The 25,334-nt window shown below is 40.6% G+C and overlaps 1 protein-coding gene across 1 annotated transcript in view; it reads right to left on the minus strand.

Annotated features, from left to right (window-relative positions):
• The window catches only part of LOC108681167 (sortilin-related receptor), a 39,367-nt gene that overhangs the window by 9,492 nt on the left and 4,541 nt on the right, over positions 1-25,334 (minus strand). Inside the window, exons 2-33 of the mRNA XM_018170169.2 lie at positions 21,419-21,652; positions 21,022-21,183; positions 20,725-20,885; positions 20,294-20,519; positions 19,926-20,077; positions 19,431-19,650; positions 18,620-18,805; positions 17,538-17,687; positions 15,606-15,707; positions 14,956-15,034; positions 14,468-14,649; positions 13,006-13,101; positions 12,402-12,601; positions 11,605-11,785; positions 11,016-11,278; positions 10,604-10,679; positions 10,206-10,346; positions 9,780-9,976; positions 9,360-9,435; positions 8,921-9,112; positions 8,577-8,734; positions 7,552-7,661; positions 6,895-7,057; positions 4,110-4,416; positions 3,677-3,927; positions 3,350-3,521; positions 2,922-3,095; positions 2,425-2,545; positions 1,815-1,920; positions 1,233-1,344; positions 642-740; positions 207-342 (exon numbers count right to left, since the gene is read on the minus strand). Coding sequence (XP_018025658.2) covers positions 207-342; positions 642-740; positions 1,233-1,344; positions 1,815-1,920; positions 2,425-2,545; positions 2,922-3,095; positions 3,350-3,521; positions 3,677-3,927; positions 4,110-4,416; positions 6,895-7,057; positions 7,552-7,661; positions 8,577-8,734; positions 8,921-9,112; positions 9,360-9,435; positions 9,780-9,976; positions 10,206-10,346; positions 10,604-10,679; positions 11,016-11,278; positions 11,605-11,785; positions 12,402-12,601; positions 13,006-13,101; positions 14,468-14,649; positions 14,956-15,034; positions 15,606-15,707; positions 17,538-17,687; positions 18,620-18,805; positions 19,431-19,650; positions 19,926-20,077; positions 20,294-20,519; positions 20,725-20,885; positions 21,022-21,183; positions 21,419-21,652 — 5,185 coding nt within the window. The remainder of the gene's footprint in view (positions 1-206; positions 343-641; positions 741-1,232; positions 1,345-1,814; positions 1,921-2,424; positions 2,546-2,921; positions 3,096-3,349; positions 3,522-3,676; positions 3,928-4,109; positions 4,417-6,894; positions 7,058-7,551; positions 7,662-8,576; positions 8,735-8,920; positions 9,113-9,359; positions 9,436-9,779; positions 9,977-10,205; positions 10,347-10,603; positions 10,680-11,015; positions 11,279-11,604; positions 11,786-12,401; positions 12,602-13,005; positions 13,102-14,467; positions 14,650-14,955; positions 15,035-15,605; positions 15,708-17,537; positions 17,688-18,619; positions 18,806-19,430; positions 19,651-19,925; positions 20,078-20,293; positions 20,520-20,724; positions 20,886-21,021; positions 21,184-21,418; positions 21,653-25,334) is intronic.

Below are 25,334 nucleotides of genomic sequence, written 5' to 3' on the forward strand. Positions count from 1 at the left end.
ATGCCACATAATTAAATGCAGGACTACGATGGATAGTGAGTATAGTTTATGAACCACTAGGTACTAGAGAACCTGAATATTTATCAGGTACATAGAAACTATTCTTTGTAAATAGAAATAGCACTTCAAATGATTTAATTGCAAGTGTGCCTCATCATACGAGAAATAAATAATACAAGAAATGTCATGAACAGTTTGAGGCAGACTTTTGATATTAGGTTCGTTGGTGTGCAGGGTGACTCTGCCCCTGAGGAAGTCGTTCTCCGGCCTCGTGTGTGTGACGGAGTAGGACTGCGCTCCTGTCACCACGTCCCACGCCACCTCCACGCTCGTCTCGTCCACCTGCACAACACACGGCACATTACACGGCATGCTGGCATGCATGTAGTTTATTTATTTTAATGAGAGAATAAAGCGTAAATTCAACGCGTCGTACGATGGTAAACAATAGCGTTACGTTACGGCAATTGAATTTAATCAAACTCATCATTGAATAATAGCTGGTCACAATCTTAACACGCAGTTGCACCCTAAGCGCAATGTTAGAGTAACCTACAAATACGTGCCTGAGCAATAAGATTTTATAAGATATTAAACTGAATGATTGGTGAGCGCGACAATAGGACAGGAGGAGGCCTGACCGCGATGGTGCGTAGGTTGGAGGGATGGTCGAGGACGACGTAGAGTACCGTCACGTTGTTGCTGGGTTCGCTCCTGTACTCCGGAGTGTCAGCTGTTACCTGCATGTAGATAATAAGACGTTCATGTCAGAGTTTGCACTACCTATACAAAATGATCAAACCAAAATTATAATAAAATACTAATCGAACAATTATCGAGATTTTCAACACAAAATGATAAAGCAAGTATTCTGAAATCGAGTGGTAGACTTTATTTTTCCTTCACATGCAACCCTCTATTGACGCTGCAGTATGATGCAACAGCTCCGAACTGTACATCTAGCAAAGTATAATTATTTATCTACAAAAACTTGTTGTCATTCCTTTATATCATATTTTGGTTTTGGTATTGATGATAGGTTGTCTCATAACATTTATCAACTCCACCTTTTTCCGACGCCTCAACACGATTTAACTAGATTTGTCTGCTGTCAACGATACCAATAGCGGCGCTCGAAATCTGCTATTTTTTCAAAGTATCCACTATAAAAAGAATGATCAGTCTAACAAGACATTGTTTATCCGTTGGTATAAATACAGCTTAGGACTCACCCAGACGTAAACACGGGCGCCGTGGGCGAGAGGGGCGGCGAGGCTAACGGTCGCTTCAGTGACGTCACCGCGCACCACCATCTGCTGGGCTGGAGAAGGAGGCTCCATCCATCTGCCATAACAACGCATTACTTAACTTCACTTTATTTTAAAATCGTATTTTCAGAGTAAAATCGTATTTTCACGATTTCTCCATAGAATGAACCAGAAAGTTTGAACCATCTGGAACTATGAATTTTTCAGAGGGAGACTCCTTTGAATTTCTCAAATCAGAATGTATAAATGAAAACGATAGTTTACCAACACCAACAAAAGAAGGAAACGAGATTTTACTAGCAGCTAGTGAAAGATATGAGGCAATGTCCTAAATGAGAAATGTTAGTGATTCCTTCTATACATTGCAGGTCGAGGGAAAAATAAACGTTAAAAAAATACTTATTCTAGAGAAATTGATGAGATGAAACCTTCGAGGGATGGTCTCAAGAGTGTGAGATAAGAAATGTGTTTAGATGGATCAGATATAAATAATTGAAGAATCAAATGTTAAGACAGTAGTTGAAAGTATCCTACACTGTCACTCACACAGTGTAAGACTGGATGTGGCCGTTAGGATGCATGGGCGGCTGCCAGCTCACGTGGATGTCCTCGCCGGCTTGATGAGCTGCCACCGCCTGCACTGCACTGGGCACTGTCGACGATAATTATATATAAGCTAACAAATAGTTCAATGATGTTAAGTGATTTCTTGATGGACGAGTTGAAATAAAATCTTTAAAACTTCATTTTCAAACCTAGTTTAAAAATATTTGATTTGATTTATTTGATTTATTTATTCACACAGGAGCACACGTTACAATGAAAAATAAAAAGACGTGAAATAAAATAGCAAGGCTTCCAGGTGAATGCCCATATAAGCTAAAAAAGCTTCGCAGGCAAAACAATAGGTACAAGACTCAATTCCCCAATGATAACAAGACGATAAGAACAAATAAGTAACAAATTTATAAAATTAGCAAAACCATTGACAAAAGCCTTAAAAACTGATAACCGTATGTCATAGTAGAAAAATCAGCAAAAAAAGATCAATGATCAAAGTTAAATTGAATTGAAAACATAGAAACTTTAATTGGAAATGATTCAGCATTACAGGTTAATCAGCGCGTAGACACGACACTTCTGACGAGGTACTGACCGCCCTGCTCGGTGGTGAGAGGCAGCGTGTTGAGAGCGAGCTCCTCGTGGACGCCGTCGCGTCGTACGAACACGCGCACGAGGTACGGCGTCGCCGGCGTCAGGCGAGTGAACGTGTACGTCTGATGCGTTAGGTTCATGTGAATGCGTTAGAAATAAAGTGTGCTGGTCTTGAGAACTTAGTGATAATATGCAAGGGAGAAGGTAGTTTGTAAGGGCTGCGTGCAAGCTTTCATTTTCAGGGTTCGTTTTGTTGTTCACATCAACAGACATCAATGGAACGCGTCTTGTTTCTGACGTGCTTTCCTACACACGTAATCCAAGAAACATGAACCAACACGGAGAAGCACAAATATATAAAATATCCACATGGCAACTTTTTTTATATGGCAGTCTCAATAAAAATGTGATTTGCAATCTGTGGAGAGCAAACAAATAACCTACATTTCAACTTATTAACTTTCCTTGAAAAAAAAAGAGCAGCGCGGGAGAAATTACCTTCTCGGATATCCACTGGGACGCGTTGTGCCAGGCAGCGGGGTTGCCGATGGCGGCCTGCTCGATGATGGAGGGCAAGAAGCTCAAGGAGGCGTTCGCTGCACCGATCAGCCTCCACTTGACGCTCACGCTTGTGTTGGTTACGAGCAGCGACGACAGCGACAACTTGTGGCTCTGACAGACCGTGAAATGTATGCAGAATGAAGATATTTAATATAATATCTAGAAAAATAATAAGAAGTTTGAAAAAGCATGGAGAAACGAACTCAGAAATTGAGACAAAGCACAAGCAGAAAGTGTTTTAAGGAAAAAATGTAATGCTGCAAAATATAGATTTACAATCTATTAATAAAAAACTACACTTAGTCGTCATTTATCAGGAACATACCAATAAAAACAACTAAAGATAAAGAAAGACAGTCCCTCACTGCAGTCTGGTGCTGGCACGAGATCTCGTCCGAGAGGTCGAGGCAGTCTGTGTTGGAGTCACACCGAGCAGACAAGGGCAGACAATCGCTACCATCGCACACAAACTGACCGACGGGACATGACCGCACTGTTGTGTTGCTGCCTTTTGTCGAACACCCAAGCTCATCTGACCTGGAAAAGGAGGTCAACAAAATCATTGAGTAACAGCAATTTTATTGTAATGGACACGAGTGCAATGTACACTAGATGCTTACAGTCGTCTTTGCATCACATGAATGGCACAACATTAGACCCTGGCGTTTATTACAGAAGCTGAGTCAACCAACCCATCAGCACAGTCGTTGGTGCCGTCGCAGCGCTTGCGTGCAGGGAAGCAGCCCTGCGAGTGCAGGCAGCGGAAGAGCGCCGTCCCATCCGAGGCGTCGTGAGGGGCGTACGGCTTACACAGGTCGCGCTCGCTGCAGTTCTGTTCGTCCTCGCCATCTGGACAGTCTTTTACACCATCGCACAGCCACGATAACCACAGGCACACGGCTTGTCCTGTACTGTTGTTGCTGCTGCTGCACTCAAACTGGTCCTGCACACGTAATTAATAATAGTATTTAGAAATTAATGAAAAAGTTGAACTGCCAAAGAAATTACTAGAGGAAAGACGACAAAAAAAGACTACAGCCCACATTTTTATATTTCTTAGCAAATTTCAAGATTAATTTCGACACTATCAAACGGGTAGTAACAAGACCATTCACCGACACTCACTACATTGCAAGATCTGTGGGCAGGCTGCGGGGTGGGGGATATCGTTGTTGTGTTGGAGTTCCAGGGCAAGAAGCAGCCTTCCTCGTCGGAGTTGTCGCCGCAGTCGTCGAGGCTGTCACAGCGCCACCAAAATGGCACGCAGCTGCCGGAGGCACACTTGAACATCAGAGAGGAGCTGCAGTGGCTGCCAGCGACCGGAGGCGTCACGGTAGTGTTGCGGAACGGTGACGCAGTCGTCGAGATTTCGGTGCAGTTCACTTCGTCTGAACCATCGTCACAGTCTACTTCGCCGTCGCAATGCCAAAATCTTGAAACAAAGAGAAAATTGCTTATTTTGGTTGAGCTGGCAAAACATAGAAGAATAAAAAGGAAACAATCAATTAAAAGTCAGTAAGTAATGATGCACCGCAAAAAAATGAGTCAAGATACGACGCAGTGACTAATAAAAAAATTTAGTTAATGCCGCATTAAAAAAAATTATTCAGCCCATACTCTCCACCTTAACTTCACAGTTGTCAGCACAAGAAAATAAGCTGATAACAATCAGCGAAGCTGCACCACTGCTGGATTTCTCGACGACTACAACTTGACGCCATAATTGTCCTCAAATGTGATCACAAGGAACAAAAACCGCAGGTCATTATCCAAAAGTGGTTAGATACAGTAATCTTGTTCAGATTTTCAGGATCAATTCTTATGTTGTCTTTACTCACATATCCAGTCAAGCTAAAAGAATAAATTTACAGCTGGTGGTGCAGTAAAATCTTATCAACCTCAACATTAACGTGGCTCAGGATACGATGGATTGCTTTAATGCCACACCTGCTGCTGCTGCTGCACCAACACCTGCATCGCTTAATTATCCACCTATGGCAAGTACAGGTGGATAATTATTTATCCACCTGTACTAATTATCCACCTATGATCAGTGAAGATGGTGAGTTAGTTAGTTCGGTGGCCATAGTAATTGCTGGCGCTTCATAACGAACTAGGTCGCGTTGAAAGTGACACTGTGCATCGCGGAGTAAAGATCAGAGAGAATCACATGTATTATATGTTGAACAGATTAAATGCTGTCGAATAAATTTATCGCTCTCAGGTACTCTACAAGGCGTTCGACGTTATTGAGCTCCACGCTCTGGTGGGATGCTTTTGAGGTGTTCGTCGGGCAGCTCGGGGTAGGTGAGGGAGAAATTACCGTCGGGCATCTCCGGAAGACGGGCACTCACAGAGGAGGTGAATCACTGTCTGGGGCACCAGGCTGTCCAGGCAATAAGGAGCAAGCGCGCGTACCATGAGCTGGAAATGGATGATTCTGGTGTGTACAACGCGGAGGCGCATGAGGCATACCTCCACTCGGCGTACAAAAATGGATTAGGATAGCCGTTTACTTTTTGCGCATTTTCTCATTTATGGAAAAAAATGCCCTATTGTGCTCGTCATGTTCGTCTGTCTGTCCGTGACTTCACGTTTTCGTCGACGAGAAAATGCGCTCTCTGTCACTCACTGCAGTGAGTACTAAGTTATATTTTTTGTCATTTCGCGGAGTTTATTGTTTTTAGCCGTGTCCACTGATCTTACCACGCGTTAAAAAGCTCTTTCGAAAGATAGGGTTATAATCACTATCATTTCAAAGTGGTGTCTCTTCAGCCGCTGTACTGCATGAGAGCTCATCTGCGGCTTCCTTGCCGTGTCTCTGAACATGGCCAGGAACCCAGCAGAAGGTAACGGTTTTTTGGCGTGCAGAGAGTCAGATTAGCCACCTATGGATGTTGGCATGCACTGATGGCCGTGCGGGATGGCTCAGTTGTCAACGGGGCATGAAGAGAAGAGGTTTCTTTTGAAGAGGCGAGCGCCTTGTTTTAGGTACCCTTTTCAGGGAGGGATCCAGGCTTTCCCACCTTCTAGTTCTATTCATTCTGGATAAACCGGAAGACTCTCAGGGTATAGGTATCCTATTGCAGCATCTTTGCTGTTAGGCGGGCCAACACCAATCAATGGGAGTCAATACCCCTTCCACCGACAGCCCGGGTTCGAGGCGATCCTTAAATCTAACCCCAAGTATACAAAGGACCTTTTAACCAGTAACTACCCGGGTATGGGTTGTTTTAACTTCATGTGGTCATGTTTTAAACGGATGAGGTCTTCCCCATGTTCTGGGGACACGATGACCGACAGCAGCCTGAGCCGCCGCCCCCCACCGTGCCCCCCTCACTAGTCTCAACACTCAGGTTGTGCAAATTTGCCAGACTGGATCTACTAGAGTGAGGCCCTGACAACACAGCTCCAACTGTCATTGCATTACGCAAGACCTCCCTTTCTAGCAAGGACTAAACGACATGGGGAGGGCCGAGAAACGTACACAGAAGCAAGTTTAATGTGCATTGCGCAATATTTCAGCATTAATGCAGCGCGATATTATTACAGATATTATGTTTCAACTGAAGCCTAGCACAGTGGAAATGCAGTTGAAATATACAGTAGCAAATTTTGTTTAATATCGTATTTTAATTCTCTCTATCAGTAATATGAATCACATAATAAGGCTTCTTAATTCACCATTAATAAACATTATAATGAAAAATGAAAGAACGGGATAAACGAATATAAATAAATACGGAGAAAAAAATTTTCTGGCATCACCATCACTGAGAAGATTTTCTGAGCAGGGAACTCAAACTAAATAACAAGCTAGTTCAATTAAAGAAAAACCACTACAATTGGAACATTCACTATAGTCTGTGAATCTCGATTAGTTCTCTAATTCAGTAGGCTGTAATCTTACTTGCTGATGCACTGCCTGTTGGTGCACTGGAAGCGTCGGTCCGAGGAGCACTGATGCTTGTCGCAGTTCTGCTCGTCGCTGCCGTCGAGGCAGTCGTCGTCGCCATCGCACTGCCACGTTTTGGGCACACATTGCTTCTGTGTGGCGCAACTGAACTCCGTGCCTGGACATGTTTGTAGTACAACAATAGCGAGAGAATGCTTTATGGCACACCATTTACCTATGACGAGTTATAGATCAATCTACACAGAGCTGTCTCGGAAAAAACCTTAGCCGCCACCAATCATGACCTAACTGTACTTAATCGCATGGCTATCCGTTCATATGAAGAGAACCGGCAACAACAATGTTGAAGTTTAAATGTTAGCGTCTCAACGATTTTACATGCGATTAGCGTGATCTGCAACAGTAGACGTACGTGTGAAATACTATCATATCTCTTGCTCACCAGATAGCTCACTGTTGCTATGAAAAGAACATATTAATTCCAAGATAATTGATTCACTCATAACAATATCCGTGCAAAAGCTAAAAATTAATAAACTGTTTTGAAGCAGCGGAATGTGAACTGGCAATATTGACGAAGTAACAGGACTAAAGCGAGATAAAGCAAGCGTAAAATTACGAAGTTTAGCAAGAAGGAAGCAAGAGGCTTACGTTTGCAGTGATGCTGCGGCGCATCACAGGAGGCCTCGTCTGAGCCGTCATGGCAGTCGTCCTCGCCATCACAGCGCCATCTCTTGTTGATGCAGCGACCGTTGCTGCAACTGTACGCAACAATTATGGTAGATTTTATCTTAATATTGACCTGTAAAGATGGACTTGATGTTGATAACAGAGAATCCTTGTCAAAATCTCTAGTACAAAGATAGACTCAATCAATCGAACAGGAAAATCAGTCGGAATTGAAGGCGGAACCAAGAACTTAGTCAATCTCAAGTCAAATAAAATACAAGGTCAACTCAATGCACTTAATTCAATGATCGGGATTCATGACGCAGCAGTTCACTATACCACAACGTTTCATTATACCTTTGTTCACTGGAAGAGCTTTACGTTAAACAATATTTTCATGTAAACTAACGAAAAAATATAACTCAGTACGTACTCACTGCAGTGAGTGACAGAGAGCGCATTTTTTCGTCGACGAAAACTTGAGGTCACGGACGGACAGACAGACGGACGGACATGGCGAGCCCAATAGTGCATTTTTCCCATAAATGAGAAAATGCGCTAAAATTGAACAAAATCACTAACTAACGAAAAAATTGAACAAAATCACTAACAAAAACATATTTAGATAGAAATTCTATTAATTTGATAATTTATTTTCATATGTTACAGGTACCGGAAAACAATTCTATAGCGAGTTATAATTCAACAAATTATGTCCATGAGGTTGCTGCCGAACCCATTACCAGTACAATAGCTACAACAATGGCATCTCTCTGGCTTAAAAAAGTACGTTGCTGCAAAATCAGCATTGCAGGAATGTGGTATCTGTTAGAGAAACCTAATGCTAACATGGAATTAATTTTGGAATTATGCTTCAAATTATTAATTTTCCATCTGTAATGGAAATATAATATCAATCCTATTAGACATTAATATAACGTTTCGTTAAAGACACGTATCCTAAGGCCGTGTAATTCGAGTTCCGGTTAGTGGGTAAAGGTTTAGACCTGAACTGAGTGTCGGAGCAGGGGTCGTAGGTGCAGTCCTGCTCGTCGCTGTGGTCTAAGCAGTCGAGGTCGTGGTCGCAGCGCCACGTAGACAGGATACACTGACCGCTGTGGCACTGCCATGACGCTGCGTGGCAGTCTGACTCCGTACAGCCAGCCTGAAACAAACGCGCTTGCCTTCAATGACCTGACACTATTCTGTACTGTAAGTTAACTAACTATCTTTTACATTCTTGATTTTCAGACTAATTTCATGGTTGATAGTAACTTTGACAACTCTAATTCTCAAAAATAAATAAATGTCGAAAAGAATTGCAAAATCCCCGTAAATAGTCCAGTCGTACCTCATCGGAGTTGTCACCGCAGTCATCAGCGCCATCACAGCGCCACTGCGCGGTGATGCAGTGGCCGTTAGCGCAGCTGAACTGATGTGAGGCAGAGCACGAGGACGGAGGAGGCGGGCAGAGACCTCCTTCCTGCAGGGGCGCTGAGCCGTTACTGCACAAACACAGCACACCAGAGGCGTTCTGCAGCGTCTGCACGAATAAAACCAAAACTGTAAGCTTGGATCTACTTCAAGCTTTAATCGGGAAACGAAGCAAACCCTGACAAATTTACTAACTTTAAGAGAATAATTTTCAAATAAGTCTAGAGAGTGTCAAACAAGATGCGGCAAGTTTATCTTCTAAGTTTCTTATAGATAGTGTAAGTAAAATGTAATCATCAGAATACGCTTTAAATAATGCGAGAACTTCATCTCATTATTCGTGGGAGGCAACTCACGATCATGTGGTCAGGACACAGGCACGTGTACTTGTTGTTCGGCTTGCCAGCACAGATATAAGAGCATGGGTTACTCCTGCAATAAAAATTTTCTTGTAGAAGGAGTTCCTGTACAACAAAATAATACAAAACACAAGAAGTAGGAAAAATTAACGATTTTTTTTTAAATTAACTCTCCATAGATTTTTAGCTCCTATGGAGTTTTTCCTTCAATCATCCGAAGTGGCCACTACCACATTTGTAAGATTCAGATCACTTGAATGACAGCATGAACTATAAATTTACTGAATTTACTAAATTTCACTGCCGAAATTTACTACAACATATCCATTGGTTCAGTAAATGTAGTTAATTGACAACACCGCACCGTGTCATCAGCCTGATAAACCTGCTACAATGTGTCATAGACCAGCCACTGACTTGCAGGGATTGTCTCCTTTCTGGGACCAATGGGCATAGATCTTGAGATCGACGAGGCCTTCAATGGACTCATTGGCGATGGGTGTGATGCCCCAGCCATGCTGCTTGTCGGCGCTCAGCACCTGACGGCGCACCGTGTCGTCCCAGTACACGAGGCTCTTGTGGATCCCTACTGCGAAAGGCCGCTCAGCGTTCCTCTGCAAGGGAAGGTCACAGTTGCGTTACTTTCATACTAAGTTGGGTGGTTTGTGGGTAACAGGAAAAAACGAAATGCTTTGACGACTTTTTCAAGAGGTTGAAAATGCGTGACATTAAGTAATATTAATTTCAACTTAATATCTTGCCCGACACAAAACAGCTTTTAGACCAAAAACCAGTTTGGCATGCAGACAATGATCCATAATATTATGACTTATCACTGCTCACCACCAATATAGTTTTGCCTTGTCCGTTGAAGTCAGAAGAGGCTACAAAGTCCAACTTGGCATCCACGAAGAAAATTCGATCATCCTGGAAGTCAATGGTGATTCCATTCGGCCAGCCCACCGTGTTCCGACCGAAGAGCATCTGTGTGTGAATAGCTAAATCTGTTGAGTTGTTCTAATTTGTTAAATAAATGTAATATGATCTCTAAACGGATACAGAGCCTTAAGTGAATTCCAATTCAGCCTATTTTGAACGTAAGCCATGGTGAAGTGTGCTCGCTATGAAATTAATTCAGAAAAGAAATAGGTACATCAATCGTTAGCAATGATTTGAAATCATGAAAGTATCTGTCAACAAATTAATATGTATCGAACGAAATTGCGAGACGCTTAGGCTACCTGCATTTCGCTGCCGTCGAGGTGGGCTCGCGACACCATGGGGTTCTTGTTGGACCAGTCAGTGAAGAAGAGCAGTCTGCGAAATTATATAGTCAACTCAGTAAGCTTTTCAGCAAAATGATTATACAGGTCATTAAAGCAATTAAAGTTTCAAGTCTAGCAAATGAATTGACGATCTACTTTAGAAAACTAAATAAAAATATTAAAAAATATTTAAGCTTCATTACAAGTTTATTATGTGAAAAAATCTGATTACAAAGGCAGTGAAATGAAAAGTGTACGCGGAATAATACCCTCGGTATCATAACAAAGGCGTGAGGTATAATACCCTCGGTATCATAACAAAGGCGTGAGGCATTATACCCTCGGTATAATACCCTCGGTATCATAACAAAGGCGTGAGGCATTATACCCTCGGACGGGGTGGAGCGCGATGCCTCGGGGGCGGTCAAGTTGCGTGCTGTTCAGGAGCGTTGTTCTCAGCACAGGTGGAGGAGGAAGAGACGAGTGCTGGTCGGAGAGACGCGATGGAATTTTGATCACAGAGATGGATTTGTTGGAGGCGTCCACCACGTACAGGTTGTTAGAGATCCAGTCCAGCGCCATGCCTTCGATGCGGTCTGTGCCGCTGTCCACCACCACCTCTTGGCCGTGCTTCCCGTCGAAGCATGAGCGCTGCAGTAATAAAGTAATTATCAACAGTAATATTAACAAATTATTTGAAAATATATATAAACGGTGCAATGACTTAAAAAGAGGCTAAGAGGCTGTTGAAATAGAGGCTAACTCATTTTAAATGCTAAAAGAAACCAGGAAAAACATGAAATTATTGATAAAAAAATTTGTAAAAGCAGAGCAGCTACGATGAAACGTACTGAGGCAAGTACAATAACGGTGTATTATTCAAAACAATAACTGTGAAAAATAAAATCGTTCAACATATTGACACGAAGCATTACTGATCACCAAACTACATAACAATCGCAACACTACAAACGTACAAGTATATTTTTGAGCACAACGTCGGCCCAGTAGAGGCAGTTGTTGGCCAAGTCGAAGTCGAAGGCGATGACCATAGACAGCCCGGACAGAGGCAGTGGCTGGAGACCCTCGTCAGGCTTGAGGAGATCAAACCTCAGCACCGCTTGGCGGGCCGACACTAGCAGGAACTCTTGCTCCTCACTGCATGTAACCATAGAATCAGGACAACTTTAATGATAACTTTCATTTATTTCGGTAGCGATACGAAACTGAACGTTATTTACTGTGGGAGATAAAAATGGGAGAGTAGCATGGATGAGGATCGTTGGAGTAACATGGATGTGCATACTTAAATCTGCCGTATCAGACATGTTCGACTTTCATGTTACAAAACTTCAGAGCAATGCCTTACTCTGATCAACTATACATGTGTTTCTGTTCAGTAATGTTTAAAAAAATATAAATCAGTACTCACTGCAGTTAGTGACAGAGAGCGCATTTTCTCAAAATCGACGAAAAAGTGAAGTCACGGACAGACGGACGGACAGACATGACGAGCACAATAGGGCATTTTGCCATAAACAAGAAAATGCGCTAAAAACGTTATTCAAGAGTGGCATATGTCAAAGTATGTTTATGATACACCAATAGTTAATCTATTGCAATAACCTCAATCCATAACACGTAAGCACAAGTTGTCAACGCAGGACTGCACATGCATGTAATTGATTACGACGGCAGACAAATGGCAGGGGCGAGAAACACCAAATAAAATAAGGCCGCCATAAGGCATAGCTAGAAGCCAAGCACTACTCACAAGAGGGGACACGGTGTGAGAACAGGATCATAGAAGTGGTTGAGGCCGCCCTCACAAGTGTCACCAGGTATCTTGCGGTAGCCGCGCGTGCGGTTGTAGAAGTCGCCCTCGCGGCACCGAGGCTGCTGGAGCGCAGCCGCCGCCGCGCCCTTGGGTGGCACGGGCACGACCAGGGCGTCGCTCTTGTCCAGCACACACGCCTTGCACGAAACGAAATAACCACTCAGTATTACATGAAAAACATTTATCTCGACAAGTATAAACGCAACAGCGGGTGAAGTAACGTATTCGGGGAGTACAAAGATTGTTTAACAGGACATGTGAATCTGAAAGAAAACGAGTGGTATTAAGTGTGAGAGATGGCTGGCGATTAAAGAGCTGTATGCATAGGTAGCACAAACACTGAGTATGTAGAAATTTCAGTAGTAAGAAAGTGGTTACATTGATAAAGAAGCTAGTTATAAGCTGGAATATCAGTATTTATCTGTAGAAATCATTTTGAGCTCGAAAAAATGACAAGAATAGTTTCCTTTTTGAAGAATGTTGAAGGCGAATTACTTTTGATGCACACAGTATCAAGTATCCCAGAATTGCTGGAACAAACCTGCTTTTTGAAGGCCACGTCAATCCAGACGGCGTCTTTCGGTGCGGTCTCCTGCGTGGCGTTGGCTGGCACCTCCACGGGCTTGCCGATGAGTGCCTGCACGAAACGTACCTATAATCTTTACAAGGTGAGTTTGTGGAGCAGCAAAAAAGTAAATATTGCTTCAATATCAAACTAATTTCAGTAATATCGGCAATAAAATTACCATATTCCTCATATATTATAACTTGAGCGATTATTCGGTCGGAGCAGAGTGTGTGTAAGTGAGAACTGGAGTCAGATGAATAAAAAGTATGTGGTAATAATATTGTTTCCGAACATAATAGATATCTGAATTCGGATTAGAGACTATCAAAATCGAACTGGAGTTCTAGAGTGTTCAATGATGGATACGAGGCGTGTTTCCGTGTAGGTACAGTTTTGAATTGCACAATCAATTAAGAAATGTTTGGGGCCAGGCAATATTGTGAGTAGAACAACCGTCCTCAAAATGTCACGCCTTTAATTTTGCATTGCGCGGTGCCGCCGCTTTTGTAGCGTCTTTTTGATTCTGCTTTGGTCGTGTTCCCGCGAGGCAAAGAAATCGATCAGCAATACTCCATTTCCGCCCTAAACCGCCGCGCACATGATTTTCGGAGCAGAAATATTGATTGAATTTACATTTCCTAAGAATGATTAATGCGGCCATCTCATTGGTTGCTATGTGAAGTAAGTGGCTATGAGTATCACACATGAAGTAAGTGTTTCGTTTGCTGTGGCAATACGGCGCATGATTCATCTCTCAATTTATATACTATATTGCTAAAAAAATTCGATACGCTGGCCAGGCGTTTGGTTTTGTGATTCACGTTCGGCATTTAGAGAACACAGCGCAATTTGTAATCATTAAAACGTGCAAACACAATGCCATCTCAAAACATCTCAGAAGGAAGGAAATTCTTCAGATGACAAAATCAGCCAGTTACATTTTCTTTACATTTTTTTTTATTAGGAACTCTGTACAGACTAAAGGTCGTCTGTTTCGTTCCCCAGAATAAATGTTCGCGCAGTCATCTTCGAATGACATATGCAAGATTCGTACAATTTCAACAGTCAAGCTGTCGCAATACACTTCACTGGTTTGGCAATGGGTGCAAGCAACTAAGAAGCCCTCAGCCCTGATAGAAGGCATTACGGTTAAGGCTACGCAGCGGATGCTAGATGCGTAGCCGGTTCTTAGAATCGCTCAAAGCGATGCAGACGCGATTGTACGGTTATGAAAGGACAAGTGAAGTTTCAGAACAGCTGTAGCGGCACGGCATGCATGTAGCGGCACCGCAGTACTAAGGCTGGGTAATTTACAAAATTTACTCTACAAAAGAGGCCTGGTACGCATAAATCCAGTCATGTAAATACTTCAAAGTATTTTGTCATTTCCAAAGTCTGACCAGGTAAGGTTTAGTAAGCTGTACAATGACTATACCCTAATCTCGTCGTGCGTGGCATCGCTGACGACGTATCCGTAATCGCATTCGTAGTCCTGACGAGAGCAGGGGCAGTTGACGACGCTGATGGGACGGTCGTAGCTGAAGCCGTTGAAGCAGTTCACCTTCGGCAGTCGTCGCTCGAATACCTCGTGTCGGCCCAGCAAACACTGAGGCATGGCTGTCAAAAAGTAAAAAAAAAACATAAAAATTCAACTACGGTATTTTCTAGAAATGAAAAAAATAGTTCACACAATCGTACAAGAATAAAACTTAATCTGTAACCATATTATCTTGCTCAAGACAAGTAAAGTAAAAGAGTTATGCAGAAAACCGGAACTATACTCCTAATAAGACTAAACAATACAAATAAACAATAGATTCCTAAGTATCGAGAAAGAAGTACACAATGAATCGAAAGATAAACAATACAAAATCAAAGACTCGGCATTAGAGGCAGCTGAGAGTTGATGCAGATGTCACTTACTCGTGTGAGGGTCGGAAGGGGACCAGGTTTTGTAGTCATCCTCGGTGCATTTCCCGGCAAACACAGGCTCCAGGTCAACCTGCAACACAAACACATACTTTAACGGAGGCCGCACTATAACAATTCACCGATTGCGTTATAAGTAAAACGATCTATGATGATTAAGTAAACGTAACGGCCGATTTCTCGCTTGTGTTTCCTGGGTTTAGCAAAGAAGCCGTCAGTGATTATCTGGCTTAGTTAAGAACTCTATACTATTTTTGATAGAACGGACCTTGATATAAGTTCAGAGTGATAATACAGTAATGAACTCTACGTAGTGTAAGGACATTGTTGTAGAGCATGTGGAAGACGTAGCAATGTTTGTCCTATCGAACTGCAGTATGAATAAACTACGGCAATGCTAGTGACATTTTTCCCTACAAAGACTTGGTAAGTCTATAAAAAAATATACGACGTAAAATATTCAAAGACTAAGAAAAGACATTTTAAGTAGTGACAATATTGAAGCAATAAATATTTTCTGAAATGTTATCATCACCCGTTTATTAAAATTCTCCACGCAGCTGCATAAACTTGACATCATACTGAATTGCTCACTAATGCTAATTTATTAATTGGGACAAATTATTATCACAAGAAGTGTTTACCTTGAAGACAACCCACTCATGCTCGCCAGGGGCGGACCCGAAGAGCAGCACCACAGTCGAGTTCTCGCCAGGCTCCGTCTTGAGGCCGTAGATGCGCACAGGCTGCACGCGTCATTTGTATCAGCACACTAAGCGATTCAAGTAGTTAAATTTATAAATTTTTGTTTAATGTACAAAGTTAACTCTTTTGTTTGGCGCACGGATACATGTCATTTCTATAATGGTGGCATAGTTAAACTTAAGCGGCTGGTTAAGAACATTAACAAATTAATACCACAATCATGTGGCTGTTCACACAATCATGCGGCTGTATTTATGCCCCAACAAAATGAAAATGACCCTTGAGGTCTCCAGAAAATTAACATTTAACTCACAATTTTGTCGCCATATTTACTTAACAGTAACAGCAATTTGATGACCGTTGATAAAAAATGCAGATATAAGGGATGCAGAGGCAAGCAAAAATTCTCTAAATGTTAGCAAGAAACACGATAGAGATATGAATGTTTGCTCAGGCCAGTTATGGTTTATTGAGGCGCCTCATATCATGGTCTAACATTAAAACTACAGTTTTGGCCATAAAACATCTTTGAGAGCGGTGAAATGAAAGGACAGCCATGCACAAGTGAGAGCTACGAGTAACGGTGGGAGCGACATGAGGTTATTGGGACGTTTTCTCTAGGTTAACAAGAGAACCCTGTTCAATTTTATGTAAAAACGGAAATAACGTCGACATCAAAACCCCGCTTCCAATTAAAAATCTGCCTACCAAGCCAAGGCAATTTCTAGATACCTTTAATATAACATTTTTCTTTTTATAATATATTTATATTGTCGTGATTACTTACCAGAGACCAACATTTAGAACCGCGTATGCACACTAGACTATAGCATTCGCTACCTGCCTACCTAAACGATAGAAACAATACGCTGGAAATGCTGTGCAATTTAAAGAATAAGATTAAGTCCGTGAAAATTGATTAAAAGAACTGAAATAAATCATACTGAATATGTGAAAGGTAAGAGGGATGGGTCTACAGGAAATGTTATGGCAAACTGTGGGCTCAGGGACAAGAAACAGATGATGTGTATAGTAGTAGTAGTAGTATAATGGTTTGCTAGCGCTTCAGCTATCAAGCTATTTCGCACCGAAGGTCAAAATATAACATCGCCAAAGAGGCGGAAGGTCTCAATTATTCAAAATCAGGAGGGACAGGTGAAAAGCAACAGAAACGAAGACACTCGAACAAGAGGTCGCTTACACGGGACGTCGGCCGCCCGCACGAGAGAGACAGAGAAGGGAAATGTAATTAATCATTACCTACATAATGAATAAATGTAAGGAATCCTACCTACATAATAACTTAACCCCACAACTGAGATCTGCAGTCAGACACCGCGAGCTCAGCGGTGGGGCGCTCAGGAACAATCCCTCTAGGAGCGCGAGATCCCATAGGACTTCTGACGAGCACAGACACCCGTCAGAAGTCCCCCCTGAGGGGTGATGTGTATAGAGACAGCGTTACAGGTGGGGTTGGTGCAGAGAAAGAAATACAAGTACAGTCCTTGGATTTTTATTCTTGCAAAGGTGTATGTATATACAGGTTTGGGTAGAAAAAGAAATTCCATACACCATCTTCATTCACTACTAGAGTTTACTACTCCATTCAATCGAGTTGATAATTAAAATTACTTTTATAATTACAAGCTTCTCAGGTACTCTTCAAAATAGACGAGATGCAGCTATGGCATCCCAATTCTAGTCGCGGGTCAATTAGGAGCTACTTGTCATTGTTATTTACGGTATTTACACGCGGTATTTGTTGTCCGTAAATAATGTTGTCATTGTTAGACGCGGTATTTCGTTCACATTGACGCATATAAGTTAAATTACGATCTATAGCAGCAGGCGCGCGGTGTATGGGCACTGACTTTGTCGAAGAACTCATGGGGCGTCCAAGTCTCGCCCTCGTCCGTGGAGTAGAAGAGGACGTTGCTCGCGCCTTCGTTGCGGAAGTTTTCCACCGCCACCATCAGTCCGCCGTGGTCAGCCATCACGTACAAGTAATTGCCTTTTAAAACCTGTACAGGCAAGAAAAAATATAATTTTCAGATGCATTATACATTTTTCTCACACTCTTTATGTTTTGACATAAAACTTACTTACGATCCACTTCGTAAGTAAGCTTAATGAGTGGCAATATAAAAATTTGTCAAGATGTTAGGTTTTGTGGTTTAATATTAAAAAAACTACGAGATGAAGAAAAATAGGCAGATTCTCTAGAATTCTCTTGCTGGATTTCTTTTAATTTATTCCATGACCGAGAATTTAAGAGCAGATAAAGCGCCTGGTTTATTTACTAATTCTTCGTTGGACAAACCAAAAGGCTGGAAATCTATCCATTGGCTAGATGCGGATTGTGAGTGAAAACTAAAGAAGAATTCATTGCATTTCACTTTGAGCTTTGAAACGCAATTTTGTCTTCGAAATTGCAGCCAAAGGGCTTAGTTTGAGAGACTAGAAGTCTGGGGAACTTCGTTCATGTTTCTTAGCGTTTGCTTCAAATATCAATTTTTCAATCAACACGCTAAGATTTTCCCCAAACAACCGAAAACTCCAGAGATGCTTTTTTCGCGGAATTGTAACAGGAAACAACTTATGAAGTCACTTGTGTATCACTCAGAGTTCTGAACAATATTAGTAACATCAGAACAATATGCATCACAGTGATCACACTGTTCGAAAAAAAACAGTCAAAAAATATAACTCAGTATTCACTGTAGTGAGTGACAGAGAGTGCATTTTCTCGTCGACGAAAACGTGAAGTCACGGACGGACGGACGGACGGACAGACAGACAGACAGACGGACGGACGGACGGACGGACATGACGAGCACAATAGTGCATTTTTTCCATAAATGAGGAAGTGCGCTAAAAACGGTCTTACCGCCGTTCTAGTAACCATTCAACAATATCAAGAAGGCAGAAATAACATGCATGAACGAGTAGTTACCTGGCGCCATGACACTCCGGCATCAGTGGAGAGGTAGACGCTGGTCTTGCCCTTGAGGCTGGCGCCCACGGTGCCCGTGGCGAGCACGATGCCCGGCGCAGACTTCACCGTCAGGATGCTCTCCGTCTGCGTGCCGGGGTACAGGCGCGCCAGCTGCTGGCTCAGATGCAGGGAGCACCCAGTCCGCTGTGACCACACACAGTTAATTGTGTACATTGTTTGGTGAATGAGGGGGCGATGTTAAGTGAATGAGGGGGCGATGTTCAGCGAATGAGGGGGCGATGTTCAGTGAATGAGGGTATGTATTAATATTAACATTTTAATATTAATACGTACTTAATAATTCTGTCTCAAAAACTCTTTTACTAATGTTTCTATGTCCGAACTCATCTATTTAAGGGGAGCGTCTACCCTAAAATTGAAAATTTTCACTTTTTCGGTTTTTATACTCATTTTAAAGCTGACATTCTGCCCTATCCAACGGTACCACTGCCATATCTGTACGTTGATTAATGATTTCACGACATTTCATGAAAGGGGGGCGGGTGGGGGAGTATTTATTTTTTACATATGTGTACCAAGTTTCAAAGTGATCCGTCTGTAAATAGCCGAGATAATTTTTGGGGTAGACGCTCCCCTTAAACATTAATAAAAATTAAGGGAATGTATTTGCTGTACCTACATGAAACAAATAGAGTTATACAAGTTCGGGTTCTGCTAAAGAATACAATGCCCGATATTCTTTTCTCTCATTATCACGCAACACTGCGCTGCATGGACCTGACGCGGCCTCTACACACGAGCCACTCACAGGGTCGCACGCTATGGGCTTGCCGTCCGCGTCCGTCTTGGGCGCGTCGATGGGGCGCCACTGGCCGCCGAGGTCGTACGTGATGAGCGTCGTCAGGTGCTCGAGGCTCAGCACGCCCGTCTGCTTCTGCGTGTAGTTCGCCGACACCTGAGACGCGATGAGCGCGCCGCGGATCCCAGCGATCGGGTGCAGGTCCGCGAACGCTTCCTCCTTCACCTCACTGGGCATCGTCATCAAAAAACGAGATATTATACATCGCCTCAAATTGTATAGTATAATTTGTTATTCACGCGGCTAAATAGTGTCTGTCTCTTTCACCCATTGAAAGCATCAACTAAAAATTGTCAAACATTGCCTCAAAGTGTATTGTACCAATCTGGTGAAACCAGATTGGTTCCCATTAAAAATTATAAGCTTAAACCTTCAAAATATGTTGAGTGCATTCAAGCTGCTTCTGATCTAGAATATTGCTATGGATGCAATACAACTTCCTACTTGATCCATGTGTTGTGCCAGGTGCCGTTGGGTTGGAAGAAGAAGATCCTGGGCAGGGAGAGCGAGAATTTAACTCTGTGCTGGGGCGACCGCGGCACGGAGCTGACGTAGAGATGTGTTGTGGTGGGGCTGTGAGCCACACACACCATCACCTGCAGCAACACAAAGCACAAACCAACTTTTATTTTTGTAATACAGGCGAAATATTTTAGTTCAGGATTGAAACTAACTTTTAACGTAATACAACAAACGTGCTCAGTTCCAAAATAAGTTCATAATGGTTAAACAAGGTAAACAGTTAATGAAAACTACAACATTATTTTCCAACCATACTTATAACAATTGAAGAAGACAATAATCCATGTTACCTGTCCCTGTGACACGTAAGGTATGAAGTACTGCTGGTGCATAAGATTGTGAGGGAACAGAGCACGCAAGAAAGGTCCGCCGTTGTTCGAGATCCACAACTGCAGGCTCGGGTCAGTTGTTGGTGATCCCAGCAATCGAACTTTTTTGATTGCAAACAAGAACTCCTCTTTTACTTCAAACTCGATCACGTCTGATATCACTGGTTCGGGAATTGCATCAGCAGACCTGTCATGAAGAGAAGCAATTTTTTCACCAATAACAATTGTATGCAAGCTGGAGTGGTAGAATCAGATACAGAAAATTCACGAGTTTATTGAAGTTTCACATATTTTAGAACAACACAATTAATATCAAAGTAACATGCTAAAATGAAAACTTTATATAACTAAATAGGAAAGTATCACCCTCAAACTTAATTTTAGCAACTCACATAGTAAATTTAGTGTAGGCAACCACAGAAGACGGGCCACCAGGCTCCCCACGATGCACATAAAGCTTAGGAGGCACTACACCTTCAGCAGACCAATGGTAGCCTTCTACATAGTAGGCGAGCTTCTGCCATGTCTCTCCAAAGTCGGTGCTCACCCAGAGCTGTTGTAGGTTCAAAAGGTACAATCAGCTTTCAAGGCATCTACCTAATTATGTAGAATATTTCCTGGCTTTCGTTATACTGGTGAGTGACAAATGAACCAAGTTAAAGATGGGGTAGAGAAGAAATAGGACCTACCTTCTTCTCAGGATCAACAGTGTCATGAACTAGAATGATTTCTGCATCAGTTGGGTGGTTGATCACTTCTGAAGGAGTGAAGTCTAGCTTTCGAGATGAAATATTTCTTCCACAATCCGTAGTTACAAACAAGTAATTGTGATGAATGTCCGTAAATATGAACTGTAAGAAAAAGAGGATCAATACAACAGGTAAATAAAGATGTTGCAAAAAAATTAGCCTGTTTTGAAGAATTTGAGGAATTTTCATCATCTTAACCTTAAAGAATAAGATAATATCTTTAGTTTATACTTTGAACAAATTTCCTAAATAGGTATGTTATGAATTGACACTTATAAAACAGTCTGGTAAGCAAGCATGAATGAATGTCTTTGTCAACTAGAAATATAATGCATACCCTTGATGTAAATTTAGCATTTTTGTAGAAATTTGCAATGATGACTGAAGAGTTGTCATCAACACGGAAGAAATGTGACTGGTTCAAGAATGTGGTTCCATAATCAAAGGAGATAAAAACACTTGAGTGAATCTGGGGTCGATATTTGTTATCACGGATGAGAGACACCACAACTCGACTGCCTTCTCCAACCCAGTCGATGAGCAGCTGAGTCTGTTCTGATTTCAATTCAAACTGAAAAAATAAAAAATTCCACAATCAACAAACCTTAACATAATATAAAATTGCTAATTCCAATACATTCCACATAAAATTTGATTGAAAAAATTCTCAATTCAGTTGTAGCTAACAAAATAGCTGGAGAATCATAAATGAATTGATAATTGTTAATAACAATTGTTATTTCATGTGAAAAATTCTGCATTTGACACATCAGCTAAAGCATTGAGCTGATGAAAAATTCTGATATGAACACAAATTAAGAGAATACGTAATAGGTTTCTGGCAAGCTATCAACTTGAATATATTTAAATTTTTATTCAGAAATATATACCCGGTATACCTAGAATATTAATAACATGTATTGCTTATGCAGAATATATACTTTTTAAGCCACATCTGGGAATATAGAGTTGACTACAAGTTGATCACTTGTCAAAGCAAGTTGACAAGTGATCTTCAAGATGCATTGTAAACATAATTTTCATCAAAATTCTTACAAAAACAACTTTGATGACAGTATCCTCAACACCCTAGGTATTGCAGTAGACAATTGCATCACAAGCCTCAGCCAACAACTGCAAACCGGAAATTTTAAAAACGATGCAGCCATTGGTGTATTTCCTGTTCTCAGGTTAGCATTGCCAAAGAATGAAAGATTTGCAAATATCTAAGATAAAATATCTTTAATTCAAATATGTTAACTAAATCTTCTGAAGGTGTATGTAAATTTTGCTGCTGATGCATTGCCAAAGATCTTCAAATATTCACCAACATTCTGCATCCTGGTATAATAATCCTTCTTACATTCTTAATGCATTGTAAAATGTAGACATGTGCATATTTCTTGTTTACAATTCTTATGTTGACCCTAAATAAAATAGTCACTACTGTTTGCCACCACATAACACAATAAAACTTGGTCCAATTGTTAACAAAAATGCACAATCTGGCCTCAAGATTTCATATATAGAAAAATAATTAATATTACAGCTGCAAGACTTCATTAAAAGTAGGAAAATTTGGTACAATCTTGGATGCTAGGGAGAAAAACATCTACGTACTCACTGAGAACCACTACTGGATTTTTTTGAGTCATGATTTTATGGATTTGCAATCCGTGATTCCATTTCTTTGAGCCGGGAATACCATATCCTGGCCATGAAAAACCATCTATGAGATGCAAACTCTGTGCAAATTCTGTGCACATGTTATCCCAAATCTCTAGTTCTAGCCTAGGCCTAGTAACAGCAACAAGAACATTTGTCTTTACTTGGCACATGTTTATTTCAAACTGTGTTAGCTTTTCTCATAACATACGTCTCGTTGCAAGTCGTTTGAGGTTTGTTTGGTAGTTGTTCAGCTTATGTTTAGTATTGGTTAATAGGTCTGAATCAAATGAAAACAGTGCAGTCAGTCACTCAGTCACTAGGTACTAGTCGTAGTTGGTGTGTTTAGAGGATAGAGTCTGGTAGATTTATAGGACATAAAACTAGTAGATCTATTGATAGTGTTGTGCACTGTGCTATCAACTACCTATCTGTTATGTGACTCTTCAATGTTTAGAAGATTTGCATCCCTGAAGTGTTGTTGTATATTGAAGCCAGTTAAATGGTCAGTAATTAGCTCATTACCTTGCTCCATACAAATTTTACAAAGCTAATTAATAGACTTATCAATAATTGTTTACCTAAAAGTCCCAAAGTGGTAAATTGGTAATGGTAAACAGTATTACAGTAACTTGGCCATTCTTGAAGGCAGTGTGGAATTCTGTATAGGTAATATATTCTCATGTTAATATAAGAAAACATATCAAAAAACCATCCCTACCACTGCGTTACACAACCTTCCACTGCAGTGAAAATTGATAAACTGAGCTCATTAAAAACTGCAGCGCTTCCAAAATCTTGTGTGGTTTGAAATCCAATCCTGTCTTGCCAACACCTAATCAAGTTAACTAGTCGTCTATCTGTAGGCTAGTGGACAAATTTTTGCAATGAATACATTCTAAAATAAAAAAAAACACATCCACATTCATAAAAAATTCTCAAGATTGGACAATACCAACAAAGTTTTCGATATCACACAAAATTTTGAGATAAACTGCCACTCTTTCACTGCGAGCGTTCACATCGGGCTTCTACGTTTACGTATTACAAGACGGTGTCACACAGACATACTAGTTTGATTTCACAATAAATAGATTTGATTCACATTCCATACTGAGATTTAAATGATTGAAAGTTTTTTTTTAATTTTAAAAACCCATTTATATGTTCCAGATTTGAATTTTTTCCATTTTTTGTCCTATTATGTTGAATTTATCTAAATAAATTCACTTCAAATTCCAAATGATTTTGTCTGCCACCGTGAGTTTTTGAATGTTTGGTGTCTTTTAGAAAATGTTCATTGTTTAAAATGAGAAACTATTTCATTAAATAAAACATAGAGCATGTACCATATAGTGCATTAATAATACAATTTAATTTAATAAAAATTAATTTTTAATTTAAAAAATATATTCAGATTTTTAATTTAACATTTTTCTAATAGAATTTAAATCTACAGCATGTACCATCTAGTGTATTAAATAATAAAATTTTATTTAGTAAAATTTAATTTTAATTAATTTTTTAATTTAATTTAATTCTACAGCTTCAACCGGTAAAAATGAGCATTATAGGAATGAAAGTAAAACTGTCATTCATACATCACAAATTGAATGACATTGGATGGATTTGATAGGTATTTTATTAATCCTGTTTATTTATAAGAATGGAAATGAAGCTTCTATTTCAGAATGATAATGGAAATGTCCCTACTATTTCAGAAACTTTTCTTGAATACACTTGCAAAAACTAAAGTTCTGTAATCAATGGAGTCTTTGAAATGACAAAATCATTCAATTTAAAATTTTTAGCTATATTAGTGAGATTGTCATTCATCAATCATCATATGAGCTGTAAGAAAAAATTCATTGTTTTTGATGTAAAAGAATGTTTTTCAATTAAAAGAAATGCAATACTTGATTTTTGGAAATATGATGCTAAAATTGATGATCCGTATTAGAATTCAATAGACGTTACGATATCAGAATTATGTTCAAAAAGTTTGTTTTCATTCGTTTGATCAAAGTTTTTGTTCGTTTGATCAGAAACAGAAAAAGTTTGATCAGAAACAACATAATTATTCATTCTCATGCACTAAGTATACAAATGATTAGTTGGACTCGGTTACCGTCCGCATTGATTATCCTGCTAGATTATGCACCAGGAGCGGTGAAGAGGGCCACAGAACATTAGCTATAGTCTGTAGTAGAATCATTCATTTACAATTGTACCTTAATGTATTTCACTTTTTATTTCATTACCTTTTGAGTGTCATGTGCATTTAATTAATCTTGTATCTTGTTCCCCTTGGTGTAATATTTAAGCAGAGTAAAAGTTAATGAGACGAAATTCTTGCAAGTCCATATGATATGCACTTTTGATTAATCTGCACCCCTGATTGCTGAAGTGGAAATTCACTGGTTACACCTGATTCTTTTCTGACCTTCAAAAGCCTGTTTAAGACGCCTTAATGCATGATCCGATCTATACCTCTGCTTGGTTAATCCCATCCTGATGCTCCATTTTGGTGAGTACAGTGCATTTCAGCTTATTAAAATGTCACCATGCTTATATTTGTCTTTGCTGAG

This window comes from Hyalella azteca, unplaced genomic scaffold, assembly GCF_000764305.2.
Source record: "Hyalella azteca isolate HAZT.00-mixed unplaced genomic scaffold, Hazt_2.0.2 contig5366, whole genome shotgun sequence".
NCBI classification, from domain to species: domain Eukaryota; kingdom Metazoa; phylum Arthropoda; class Malacostraca; order Amphipoda; family Hyalellidae; genus Hyalella; species Hyalella azteca.